This window comes from Myxocyprinus asiaticus, chromosome 31 (genome assembly GCF_019703515.2).
Source record: "Myxocyprinus asiaticus isolate MX2 ecotype Aquarium Trade chromosome 31, UBuf_Myxa_2, whole genome shotgun sequence".
In the NCBI taxonomy this organism is placed as follows: Eukaryota; Metazoa; Chordata; class Actinopteri; order Cypriniformes; family Catostomidae; genus Myxocyprinus; species Myxocyprinus asiaticus.
Window position 1 is genome coordinate 19,458,275 of NC_059374.1, and position 14,439 is coordinate 19,472,713.

The following is a 14,439-nucleotide window of genomic DNA, read 5'->3' on the forward strand; positions in this document are numbered from 1 at the left end:
TGGACATGCCAAGTCAACTAAGAATGTGTACTTTTTCCAGCAACAGCAGTGATGTTTTCTTTTATCAATTTCATAAAAATAAATCACGACATCTGTTGAGGTGCAAACTTGGAAGGGTACACAAAATGTGTATTTATTTACATCTGTGTTGTTCACATTTCTACCATTAGGCACACTCCATTAGTGGGAGTAAAATATGGAGTGAACATCAGTGTCAATGAAATATTTGCAAATAAATAATGTGATTTGCTTATCTGTGGGGATTTCCCTTAAATTTACAGAATAACGGAAACGACTGTCTGCCTCTGAGAAAACAGATGTTGAACATCTCTTGTAGCAGGACTACACAACAGCTTTGATTGTTACAGCTTTGGAAGATGAGAACATTGTGTTAAAACAGGTGATTTTAAGGGTTTTAACTATTTTTCAATTTATGAGTAGGCCCAGATGGAATCTGCTGACTTTTTACACATTCTCTGCACTGATTTTTGGGTAAAATCTATGGAATTCTGCGGAATAGATTTAAACATGTACAAATGCACTAATGGGATATTTCACCCAAAAATAAAAACTCTTTCATCTAGTCACCCTAATGCCATCCCAGATGTGTGTGGCTTTCTTCTGCTGAACACAAAGATTTTTAGAAGAATATTTCAGCACTGTAGGTCCATACAATGCAAGTGAATAGTGACCAAAACTTTGAAGGTCCAAAAAGCATATAAAGTCAGCATAAAAGTAATACATATGACTCCAGTGGTTTTAACAATATCCTCAGAAGTGGTATGATAAGTGTCTGTAAGAAACAGATCAATATTTTAGTTTTTACTATAAATTCTCCTCCCTGCCCAGTAGGTGGCGATGTGCATGAAGAATGCGAATTGCCATAAACAAAAGAATAAGAATGTGAAAGTGGATATTTATAGTAAAAAAGGACTTAAATATTGATCTGTTTCTCACTCATACCTATCATATTACTTCTGAAGACATGGATTAACCACCGGAGTCAGGGATTACTTTTATGCTGCCTTTATGTGATTTTTGGAGCTTCAAAATGTCGCTTGCATTGTATGGATGTACAGATCTGAAATATTCTTCTAAAAATCTTTGTGTTAAGCAGAAGAAAGAAATTCATACACATCTGGGATAGTCATGTGGGTGAGTAAATACTGAGAACATTTTTTCTTTTTGGGTGAAATTTCCCTTTATACAGAGCTGAGAGTACTACACTCATTTTGTTAGTTGGAAGCATGATCAAATTAAACAAAAATAGTTCATAAAGAGGTATGTGTAGAATGAAATGAATGACTAGAATTCCATTTCTGTGGAAATCTCCAGATTATTCTATGGAGTCCTACACACACACCTCTGGGCCTGCTTATGAGGTGAAGCTGCTGACAAATTTAAAGTTAAATTTGTCTTGTTATAATGACTCCTTGTACCAGAGATGTTCCAGAAAATGATAAGTAGGGTTTGTTGCAACTGAGCAATGATTTACAGTATTTAATATACTCAATACTTGAGGAACCTCTAGAGGACGACAGAACGCTGAATATAGTTCATCATCTGAGGGGAGAGATGACGAAGAAGAAGCCGTCAAAACAGAGGAAGAGGCCATCGGAGCCAATTTCGGCGATTAAACATGATTTTTTTCAGGTTTCAAATTAACTTCTACACATGTCGTCCAACATTTATGTTTTTAAGGTAAGCTGTTTTGAATTCAGTAATGTTTGTCGTTTTCACATATTTAATAAGCACGAAATGCCAGCTTGATTTCCATCAATACACATACACAACGTCATAGACATATATGTTAATGATAAAATAGGCCTTGATAATTACATTCAGGGGTTGTTTTTTTTTTTTTTTTTTCAAGGCTGAGCTTTTCCTCTCTTTCAAAAATATGAACTCTATATTTTTTTAAGTCGTCAGGTAAACGTTCCTTCTCCCTTAAATAAGTGTCCTGACTCCTGAGCTATCTCGACCGTTTTTGCACTAGGCTGTAAACAGCAAATAAAAATGTGACCGCGGGCCGCTGAAACATTCTGTGATCAGCCAATCCAGAAGACTTTTGATGCACTTTCTGTCTGTCAATCATTTTGCGCGTTCTAGTGTAGTAGTTGAAGTGGATCTTTCGAGAAGTGTATAGCTGCAAACATTGCTTCAGAAAGGGACGTGAACTCCAATCGCCATTGAAGATATAGGGAGACCCTAACCCTTTCCCTAACCTTAACCGTGAGTGGAAGTGACGCCCCCTGTTGGAGTTGGCGCAGCCCCCTTTTGGATTAACCACGCCCTCTTTTGGAATAGGCGCAACCCAATTTTGGAGTAGCCACGCCCTCTTGTGGAGATTCCGCCCTCATTTGGAGTTCTCCGGATTGCAGCTATACCTACTTGGATCTTTCAGGTTTAATGCCATATTCATATTCAAAACAGTTGTCAGCTGAGGGCGCTATTGTGTTTTACAACTGTGAGAAGACACACTGTCATCTTTGGAGGACCGTGTTTTGGGAAAAGGGGGCGTGTCTAATTCAACATCTCGGTGTCACGGAAGTTTCAGAACGGCTAAAATCGCTTACAACACCTTTAAAAAGAACTTCAACTTTTACAAACTCAAAGACACTTACATTCTGTTTTATTTATTTTATTACAGCACACTGATCTATAACAGAACTGGATTACTGATGATGTCATATCATTGAAGCCACTGCGGCACCATATTTTGATGCCTAAACATTCCAGTGTGCCTATTGATGTAACAGGAAATCATCTCATTTCAAAGAGTAAACATTAGTCATTCAACCACCACTTGTCTATTTGAAATCTACCTGTAAAGCATTATAACGCACTAGGGCAGGAGGTCGGAGGCGGCGATTGAGGCTCTTTGACAGTTGGGGAACACCAGTATGGCTACTTGAACACTTCCGGTGGCTTCGCCTCCTGCTGGCAGTTTACTGTTGCGACAGCAGTCCAGTTCTATATACAGTCACTGACTTTATTAGTAACACTATGGTCCTAATAAAGTGCCTGACGTGGTCTGCTGTTGTAGCAGATCAACCTCAAAGTTCGACATGTTGTGCATTCTGAAACAACTACAAGGTGCTTGAAGTACTTGAATTTGGCTTTTTCAAATTTAAAGGGGCACTCAGTAATTTTTGTCTTTATGTCGTCTTGGACTTACACTGACACATAGTGGTGTGGATGCAGCATCATTCAAAATCAATATGCCATTGTAGAAATTCATTATTAACAGTCAGCTATGATAGATTTAATCAATGAGTGAAAGTGTCCAATAATAGGGCGGTTACTGAGTTTAAGAGAATACTGGTATTCTGCTGGTCATGTGATTCTAAAGTGGCAGCCACCAGCTTTTTTTATTTATATTGTATATATATATGAGGGGGGCCTTGGTAGCTCTGCATGTAAAGACGCTGACTACCACCCCTGGAGTTGCGAGTTCGAATCCAGGGCGTGCTGAGTGACTCCAGCCAGGTCTTCTAAGCAACCAAATTGGCCCGGTTGCTAGGGAGGGTAGAGTCACATGGGGTAACCTCCTCGTGGTCGCGATTAGTGGTTCTCGCTGTCAGTGAGGCATGTGGTAAGTTGTGCGTGATTCACGGAGAGTAGCATGAGCCTCCACATTCTGTGAGTCTTTGTGGTGTCATGCACAGCGAACCACGTGATAAGGTGGTTATTCTACACATTGTAATCCACACATTGCAACACAAGAAATCAACAGTTTCTTTCTATAGGACTGAAAATCCATGTCTCTCCGTGCATATGTCTCATCATCACCATCTCTCTCCATGCAGTGTAGACTGTTTAACATGCATGTGCTTTCATAAAGGGACAGAGCGCTAGTTTTATTCCCACTGTAAAAAAACAAACACATTTTCTCTCATTAATTCGCCTTTAGAGCTGAAGTGCTGAATGAGACATAATAAACTTTGTTAAACCCCAGTTATACACGTGTCTGGAAATCATGAGCTGCTCAATATCCAAAATGTATGTATACATTTAGTTAGGTTAGTTTCAAAATGTAAACATTAATTCGACATTATAATAGTGTTTGATATGAAAAGAAGCAAAATCACTATGGCTATTAGACTATTATTATCAGAGCTGTTCAGCTGCAGGGTGGAGATGAATATTCAGAACTGTCTACTTCATATCATCCTCATGAAACACCAGTTACATTTCTAATTTCTGGACCGTACAGGTATTTTTGTTTTTGTGCTTTGTGCATCAGTCTGTGTTGGTCTTTAGGTTGTCTGATTTCATGTTATATACAGTACACAGTGTTAATTCACAGATTCGGCCTAATATCTCCCTAATGTACAGGTGCATCTCAATAAATTAGAATGTCGTGGAAAAGTTCATTTATTTCAGTAATTCAACTCAAATTGTGAAACTCGTGTATTAAATAAATTCAATGCACACAGACTGAAGTAGTTTAAGTCTTTGGTTCTTTTAATTGTGATGATTTTGGCTCACATTTAACAAAAACCCACCAATTCACTATCTCAAAAAATTAGAATACATCATAAGACCAATAAAAAAAACATTTTTAGTGAATTGTTGGCCTTCTGGAAAGTATGTTCATTTACTGTATATGTACTCAATACTTGGTAGGGGCTCCTTTTGCTTTAATTACTGCCTCAATTCGGCATGGCATGGAGGTGATCAGTTTGTGGCACTGCTGAGGTGGTATGGAAGCCCAGGTTTCTTTGACAGTGGCCTTCAGCTCATCTGCATTTTTTGGTCTCTTGTTTCTCATTTTCCTCTTGACAATACCCCATAGATTCTCTATGGGGTTCAGGTCTGGTGAGTTTGCTGGCCAGTCAAGCACACCAACACCATGGTCATTTAACCAACTTTTGGTGCTTTTGGCAGTGTGGGCAGGTGCCAAATCCTGCTGGAAAATGAAATCAGCATCTTTAAAAAGCTGGTCAACAGAAGGAAGCATGAAGTGCTCCAAAATTTCTTGGTAAACGGGTGCAGTGACTTTGGTTTTCAAAAAACACAATGGACCAACACCAGCAGATGCCATTGCACCCCAAATCATCACAGACTGTGGAAACTTAACACTGGACTTCAAGCAACTTGGGCTATGAGCTTCTCCACCCTTCCTTCAGACTCTAGGACCATGGTTTCCAAATGAAATACGAAACTTGCTCTCATCTGAAAAGAGGACTTTGGAACACTGGGCAACAGTCCAGTTCTTCTTCTCCTTAGCCCAGGTAAGACGCCTTTGACGTTGTCTGTGGTTCAGGAGTGGCTTAACAAGAGGAATGCGACAACTGTAGCCAAATTCCTTGACATGTCTGTGTGTGGTGGCTCTTGATGCCTTGACCCCAGCCTCAGTCCATTCCTTGTGAAGTTCACCCAAATTCTTGAATCGATTTTGCTTGACAATCATAAGGCTGCGGTTCTCTCGGTTGGTTGTGCATCTTTTTCTTCCACACTTTTTCCTTCCACTCAACTTTCTGTTAACATGCTTGGATACAGCACTCTGAATGTTTGTGGCTTACCCTCCTTGTGAAGGGTGTCAATGATTGTCTTCTGGACAACTGTCAGATCAGCAGTCTTCCCCATGATTGTGTAGCCTAGTGAACCAAACTGAGAGACCATTTTGAAGGCTCAGGAAACCTTTGCAGGTGTTTTGAGTTGATTAGCTGATTGGCATGTCACCATATTCTAATTTTTTGAGATAGTGAATTGGTGGGTTTTTGTTAAATGTGAGCTAAAATCATCACAATTAAAAGAACCAAAGACTTAAACTACTTCAGTCTGTGTGCAATGAATTCATTTAATACACGAGTTTCACAATTTGAGTTGAATTACTGAAATAAATGAACTTTTCCACGACATTCTAATTTATTGAGATGCACCTGTATATTACACATCACAACCGATTTGGTAGTAAGTCTCTTCTCAGGGATTCATATGTTTATTACATTCAGAAAATAATCACATCTTTAACTCAGTGATTAAATCTTTGATCCTGTGTGTGAATACACTACACATGGCCAAAAATTGCATGATAGCATGACTAAACAGGTGACCGAAAACACATCACCTCCTCCACAGAACTCTACACTTGAAAACTCGTGTAAATGGCAGTATGGCTGAGGTTAATATGATGTATTTATGAATGTATATCTGTAAAGTGCTTATATGGGATTACATAAGGCATAAATCATATCTTGCAAATTATAAATGTGATTCAGTTTGGGGGCATTGTCTTAAAAACATAATATATGAAAAAAATATTTATCTTCAGACACATTTTTAAAGCTATGATGGTAAAAACAGCTATTTATAATTTTTGTGTTGGGGCCAGTGAAAATTTTGGCAGGGCCAGTAAAAATCTGAAGCACTGGCCCGTCCAGGCCAGTAGAAATAATTCTTAGCGTTGAGCCCTGCTTTAAGTCCTGGAAACCCTTGAAAATTGCCATTTTTACCAAGAGGTGCTTAAAAAGTGCTTTAATTATAGAAAATCATTAAATACATTGCTTAAATCATTTAATAAATTAAATGTATTTATTTGTTTTCGTAAAAACACGACGACAATTAGATGAGATGTAAAACGTTCTGAGATTTGAATGCAGATCAATGGATTCAGTTTTATGAACCGTCTAACTGTCGTTATTTTGTTAATAACCTAACCTTTTAATAATATATGGCTTGACTCTCTTTTGCAAATTTTTTAGAAAATATATTTGAAATTGTCAACTGCCTGAAAAAAATCCTTGTCCCCTTCATCTAGTACACCACTTCTATGACTTTTAAAGTTATTTATGTCTTTATTTTGTACTTATTTTTAATACAAGCATTAGTGCAAGGCCAAACAAGTGTGCAAAACTAAATTATTATTAATAATTTAAATAATTTAAAAAGAGTGTTTGTCCCTTGATTTCATGGAATTGATGTTATAAATGTTTTTTTTTATAAAAAAGTTGTGGAAAATAATTTTTAATGTCAAAGTTAAGAGGCTGCTTAAATATGCATGTAGTGATTTTTCCCAGCATGTTATTAATTCACATTTTAACTGTCATATTTTCAAACAAAAACATTGAGATATGTTGTACTTATAATAAGTGGTGTTTTATAAAAATAAATTAACTGAATGAATAAAATATTTTTATTTAAAATTAACAAAAAAATAATTTGTTTTAATGACATCTTGAGCATAGTCCTTGAAAACAAATAAAAATGTGCTTGAAAAGTCATTGAAAATCCTTGAATTTAACATTGAAGCATCTGCTCAAACCCTGCTGAGATGCTATTCTGCTCACTACAATTATTCAGAGCGGTTATCTGAGTTACTGTAGCCTTTCTGTCAGCTCGAACCAGTCTGGCCATTCTCCGTTGACATATCCCACTGGATTTTTTGTTTTGTTTTTGGCACCATTCAGAGTAAATTCTAGAGACTGTTGTGTGTGAAAATCCCAGGAGATCAACAGTTACAGAAATACTCAAACCAGCCCATCTGGCACCAACAATCATGCCATGGTCAAAATCACATGATGAGATCACATTTTTTCCCCATTCTGATGGTTAATGTGAACATTAACTGAAGCTCCTGACCCATATCTGCATGATTTTATGCCACACGTTTGGCTGATTAGATAATCACATGAATAAGTAAGTGTACAGGTGTTCCTAATAAAGTGCTTAATGAGTCAATATCAGTGTTACAGCACCTTTAAGACAGCAAATCTATTTAGTTCACTGCTTATCTATATAACCCTTAAAAATATTTGCTATGGTAGCCATAGTTTCTACCAAAATGCTAGTTATTGTGAAACCGTAATACATGAATATGGAACAGTGTAAAAAATCATTCAGAATTTTGGTATATTTGAAAACTACTTTTGATGACAGTGATGACTACTACCAAGTTGTCACAGTTTTATTGTAGTGATAATAAACATGGCCGAAACCACTATAAACATTGAAATTTGACTGTCTCTACATTTGCCATTACAGGAGCATGTAAACCTCTGCCATGTCTCAACCTGAGCATCTAAACACAAGCCCTTTTTGCTTGTCTGAATTTTTGGTACAGAGGAGGCTGCTTGGCTTTGGGGCACTGTTGGCCTGGATGGTCCTCTTCCACTTACTGGTCAATATATGGCTTCTCTGTGTCTTCACAAGCTTCTTAGTGGTCTTAGGTGGATGGCTCGGATCTCAGGCTTTCCTGGACTCTGACAATGTCATCCACCTGGAGCGGTTTGTCAAACTAGAGGAGATCACGTCTAGCACTGAGAGTGAGCAACAACTGGAAGATGAAATCCAGAAGACAGTCGGCAAGATCATACGAGACTTTGTCTCCTCGTGGTACAGCACTGTGTCCAGAGAACAAGAGTTTGAAGATGAGGTGCACAATGCCATGATCTCCATGGCGATGGAGCTGAAGGGTCGGGCGGAAAGGGTAGATAGGAAATCTTTAACGCAGAAGGTGTTGGATCTATCTGGATGCCACCTTCAGTGCTACTTGAGTGCCAAGGAAATCGTGGATGGAAAAAAAGTTGGGGCAGGTGGTGATGGCAGTAGTGAAACCATGCTCTGGGAGGCCTACAGCAATTTCTGCGTACCTCACCCTGCTCTTCAGAGCTGTGCTGTTGAGGTTAATTACACAAGGGCCATTGTGGATCTTCTTTTGCATGTTCTTGTACCTCCTCCACATTTAGAAACCAGAACAGGCCGATTTGTGGTGGGTGAACTTATAACATGCAACGTTATTCTGCCTTTAATTGCAAAATTGTCTGACCCAGACTGGTTAAACATGTTGATTGTAAGTTTCTTTACCAAATCCAGCGAACCAACCCCAGAACCAGAAACCGCAGAATTTCAGCCTCTGCCACAAGTTGTGACGAATCAAGAAAATGCACAGCAAGAACTTGAGATTCCTCGTTTTTTGACCTTAAAAGTAATTCCTGAGACCCCTGCAGTAATAGAGGCCCCAACACCAGAACTGGCAGCCTATGATGTCATGGACTCCACTGAACTTTATTCTCCTCATAATCTGGAGGAAGATGAACCACGGCCAACAAAACCTTTTCCATTGGGTTTCGGCCCAAGGGATTACCTCAGACTCAGCAAGCCCAATCCATTTTATCAAGAAACAGACTCCGATTTAGACTCTCCTTTGACAGACTTTAAAAGGAGTTCTCTAGAATCACTGGTTCTGATTGGCACAGAGGAGACACTTTCAGAAAGATTCACCAAATGCACCACGCCGATAGATAGTGTCTTGGACCTTGTAAGTGAACTTCCAACATACACCAATTCGACAGAGAAGGAGTGCCCCAAGGTTCTGGTCTCAGACCATCAGGAGTTGTCATTCCATTCCACCGGTGTGACAGAGAAAGAGTCATCAAGCTTTTGCACTTTCCAGCCTTTGGACAAGAGTAATTCGAGTGCAGATAAAGTGGGGGCGATTGCGGATCAGGCTGGCATGGTTAATCTCAGTGAGCTGGCTTTTACTGCGCCCCTGCTGGCCTCCGCACCGGCTGCTGGGACGGCATCCCTAGCAACTTTCACCTTTGAGCCCCTCAGCAGCCCAGAGGGTCCAGTTATTATACAGAATCTTCGAATCACCGGCACCATCACTGCCAAAGAACACAGAGGCACAGGGTCGCATCCCTACACTCTCTACACTGTAAAGGTGAATTTTCTCTCTGCTTTTGATAGGGATGTGCTTCGGTGGTCGACAAATTGAGTAGTCATCCAATAACTGACTATTTGATTAGTGGGGTTGACTACTAACATTAATATTTTTAGTGGTGGTGGTTTTAAAGGGAGACGCAGCTCTCAAATTATTTGAGAGACGCTACTTCATGGAGAACGTTTTTGCGTGATTATAGCTTGCTGTGCTTAAAAGTGATTAATAGTCAGCACAGTAAAACCGTTTGCAAGAAGTTTCGTCTCTTTAATGGTTTAAGTTTAGTCCATTTATGAACTGCTGCTGTTTCAGCCATCAAAGTGCTGCATCAACAATACATTTCAAGACGATCACTGTCGGACGTTTAATCCTCTGCTGTGAGTAATGTTCCTGTATTTGTGAGGTGAGGTGGAGAGATTAAAGTCTTTTGCTGATTCTGTCGGACACTGCTTGAATAAAAATTTGCAGTTAGAAAGGTTAAAATGCTTGATGTCATGAACTAGATATGTACCAGCAATATTATCTTGTAGTTCTGCGCTTTTGAATGCGCAACGAGGATCGCCCTGAGACTCCCAAGCTCTCTGTTTACATTGAAGAGCATAAGTAGTTTTGTGGCGCTCTGTATTGTAGCCTTTCTTATTTCTTACTTTTCTTACTTTGATAGTTTTGCGCAATAAGATAAGAAATAATTTGTTGAATTTCCGTTAGTTACCATGTTGAAGTGCTGCGCTAAGTGTCCGTATATCCTTCTGAAACACATCTGATCAGGGTCACGTGACATAACGGAGCCTATTTATACATTATTGTCCTTAACACTGACCAGTCGTTCAAACCACCGACCGACTAGTCAGTTATGAAAATTGGTAGTTTTGCACATCCCTAGTTTTTGACCAGGTAATAATCCATGTGTATAGTTATTTAGGTAATCTGGCCACCATTTGGACATTTAAAAATGTATAAATGTCATTGTGGTGGATAAAAATAAAATACTAAACCCAGTGGTATTTTAAATAAAGATAGTACAAGCACACTTTTCATGCCAAAAATGTCACAAATCCTGACTCTCTTTGGTCATTAAAAATCCCAGGACACTTCCCGTAAAGAGTAGGGTTATAACCCTGGTGTGCTGGTCAAAATTCCCCCATTGTCCCTTATCTATCATGGCCTCCTAATAATCCCCATCCCTGAATTGGTTACATCATTCTACTCTCCTCTCCACCAGTAGCTGGTGTGTGGTGGGCATTCTGGCGCCCTATGGCTAACGTCACATCGTCCAGGTGGATGCTGCACACTGGTGGTGGTTGAGGAGATTCCCCCTATACTATGTTAAAGCGCTTTGAGTGCCTAGAAAAGCGCTATATAAATGTAAGGAATTATTATTATTATTATTATTATTATTATGTGCAGCATAAAAATAGCTTTTTCTCAATGTTAGTGTTTCTGTTATCGGATATTAAAGTAACAATTTCTGTTAAAATGTTCGGACAAAATTTTCGGCCTTTTTTTCTTTTTCCGTCGAAATTTTCAGTGGCCAAAATTTTGGTGCATCCCTGCTTTTTGGGGCCAATGTATTAATATAATTAGTTCTCTCAGCAAATGATATTTTACAGCTTTATAATTGGATGGATGATGATGGACTTCTTTGATGTATAGTACGAGACAGCTGTGGACACTGAGAATCCAGGGACTTTGCAGCCTTTGGCCTATCACACTGTCAACCGACGATACAGTGAATTCCTCAACCTTCAGACCCGTTTGGAGGAGAAACCTGAATTACGCAAAATTCTGAAAAGTGAGCAGTGCAGAATTAATAGTAGCACTACAGCTTTGTACAACAATGTTTTCATGGGTTCTCTTGTGCTGTTTAATGTAGATGTGAAAGGACCAAAGAAAATCTTTCCTGAGCTTCCATTTGGAAACATGGACAGTGACAAAGTCGAAGCCAGGAAAAGTCTTTTGGAAACATTCCTTAGAGTAAGTTCTTTTAATTTCTCTTTTAATATAATTAAATGGCATAAACCTGACTTGCCATAACACAGTTCAGTCTTTGAATTAGATGTGTTGACCTCTATCACCCAGTGTTTACTGCACTACTGCCGAATCTACAGTGTAGTGGCAAAAGAATGTAGCTGAAAAATAATGGAGTAATTATAGAATTATAATAATTATAATGCGCTGTCTTCACTGGTTACACGCAACAACAAGCATACAGAATGAACCTTGTAGTCCAATTTATGACTTTTGAGCCAGTTCTTTTTTATGAATCGGTCAGTCTCAAAAATCAGTTTTAAACTCATGAGTTATGGTTGAATAATGACATGGCGATACATAGAATATTCACGATTTTTTCACGATGATTTTGCTGGTGATATAAAATTAAGCAATATCTTGGCCACTACGTTTCTTAAAGAGTGCATCATTAGACTCATTTTATGATCCATCAGGGCTGCAAAATGATTAAATAACATTGAAATCTCAGTATTTTCATATTTGATTATTAAACCACAAAAAGCTGTGATTTAATTCTATGCATACATGCTCTGTGTGAACAGGTGAGGCGCTGTTCTGTTTGCGCATGCGAGAATCATGATACGCTCTTTTGAACGGTCTCAGAGTGCATTGTGAAAGCAAAGAGCTGCAGGTTCACACATACAAGCAATGCCAAACATTTGTAACCGCTACAAGTCATTATACAAATATAAAAATGTTACACGGTATTACAGAAAAGGAGGGGACAGCGTTTTACCAGATTTGTAGTGAGCAACATTGCAAACTGTCAAATACGTACTGCACTTCCCGTGTTCCACCAGAAAAAAAGTTCTAGGTAAAGGAAAATTAAATATGACAGGACTTTCAGATTTCCGCCAAAGTAAAAGCTCCAGATGAAGTAAATACAACAAAAATATATTACTATTGTACGAAACAAATATAATCCTCATAATGATAATAATTAGGAGTTATATTGTATCATAATTAAATTCAACTGGGCTCCAAAAAGTGTAGTTTTTGCACACCAAAATGTTTTGGTAAAAATATATGTATTTATTGTTTAACAATATAAGTAAATATTGTTTTTTATTGTTGTATAGGTGCATCTATATGAAAATAATTAAATATTGTTCTTTCTTGTGTTGATTTAGTGAAAAACATGCCTTCATTATTTTTTTTTACATTTTTATTTCATGCATTAAACATTTTAAATCTACTTGGCTACAATGTCTGTTTGGTTGAAATTATGGTTCTCTTTAAAAAAAAAAAACACTTTCAATGCCATTTCAGAACAAATAAGTAATTATCGAGATATATATCGAATATCGTCAATAAACTAAAGAATATTGAGAATTTTTGCAGCCATATCGTCCAGCTCTAGTTTGAATCAGTGTAATGATTCGCTCACTGAGTTATTGGAGTACACTACACCTAAAGCACACTAAAGTCATTTATGATGGAAATTAACCTGTGTATATATATATATATATATATATATATATATATATATATATATATATATATATATATATATACATATACATACACACACACACACACACACACACACACACACATTTGTGCTCAAAAGTTTGCATACCCTGGCAGAAATTGTGATATTCTGGCATTAATTTTGAAAATAGGACTGATCATGCAAAAAAACTGTCTTTTATTTAAGGACAGTGATCATATGAAGCCATTTATCATCACATAGTTGTTTGGCTCCTTTTTAAATCATAATGGTAACAGAAATCACCCAAATGGCCCTGATCAAAAGTTTACATACCCTTGAATGTTTGGCCTTGTTACAGACACACAAGGTGACACACACAGGTTTAAATGGCAATTAAAGGTTAATTTGCCACACCTGTGGCTTTTTAAATTGCAATTAGTGGCTGTGTATAAATAGTCAGTGAGTTTGTTAGCTCTCACGTGGATGCACTGAGCAGGCTAGATACTGAGCCATGGGGAGCAGAAATGAACTGTCAAAAGACCTGCGTAACAAGGTAATGGAACTTTATAAAGATGGAAAAAGATATAAAAAGATATCCAAAGCCTTGAAAATGGCAGTCAGTACTGTTCAGTCACTTATTAAGAAGTGGAAAATTCGGGGATCTCTTGATACCAAGTCAAGGTCAGGTAGACCAAGAAAGATTTCAGCCACAACTGCCAGAAGAATTGTTCGGGATACAAAGAATAACTCACAGGTAACCTCAGGAGAAAAACAGGCTGCTCTGGAAAAAGATGGTGTGGTTATTTCAAGGAGCACAATATGACGATACTTGAACAAAAATGAGCTGTATTGTCGAGTTGCCAGAAAGAAGCCTTTACTGTGCCAATGCCACAAATGACAACACCTTGACATGCCTCACAGCTTCTGGCACACTGTAATTTGGAGCGACGAGACAAAAATAGAGCTTTATGGTCACAACCATAAGTGCTATGTTTGGAGAGGGGTCAACAAGGCTTATAGTGAAAAGAATACCATCCCCACTGTGAAGCATGGTGGTGGCTCACTGATGTTTTGGGGGTGTGTGAGCTCTAAAGACACGGGGAATCTTGTGAAAATTGATGGCAAGATGAATGCAGCATGTTATCAGAAAATACTGGCAGACAATTTGCATTCTTCTGCATGAAAGCTGCGCATGGGACGCTCTTTGACTTTCCAGCACGACAGTGACCCTAAGCACAAGGACAAGTTGACCCTCCAGTGGTTACAGCAGAAAAGGTTCTTGAGTGGCCATCACAGTCTCCTGACCTTAATATCATCAAGCCACTCTGGG

The 14,439-nt window shown here is 38.4% G+C and overlaps 1 protein-coding gene across 1 annotated transcript in view; it reads left to right on the forward strand.

Moving 5' to 3' along the window:
* Positions 1-1,568: 1,568 nt before the first annotated feature.
* Positions 1,569-14,439, forward strand: part of LOC127422640 (sorting nexin-19-like) — a 55,422-nt gene continuing 42,551 nt past the window's right edge. The window contains exons 1-4 of the mRNA XM_051666390.1: positions 1,569-1,701; positions 7,990-9,670; positions 11,321-11,459; positions 11,541-11,641. Of these exons, the coding sequence (XP_051522350.1) occupies positions 8,009-9,670; positions 11,321-11,459; positions 11,541-11,641 (1,902 nt within the window). The 5' untranslated portion in view covers positions 1,569-1,701; positions 7,990-8,008. The remainder of the gene's footprint in view (positions 1,702-7,989; positions 9,671-11,320; positions 11,460-11,540; positions 11,642-14,439) is intronic.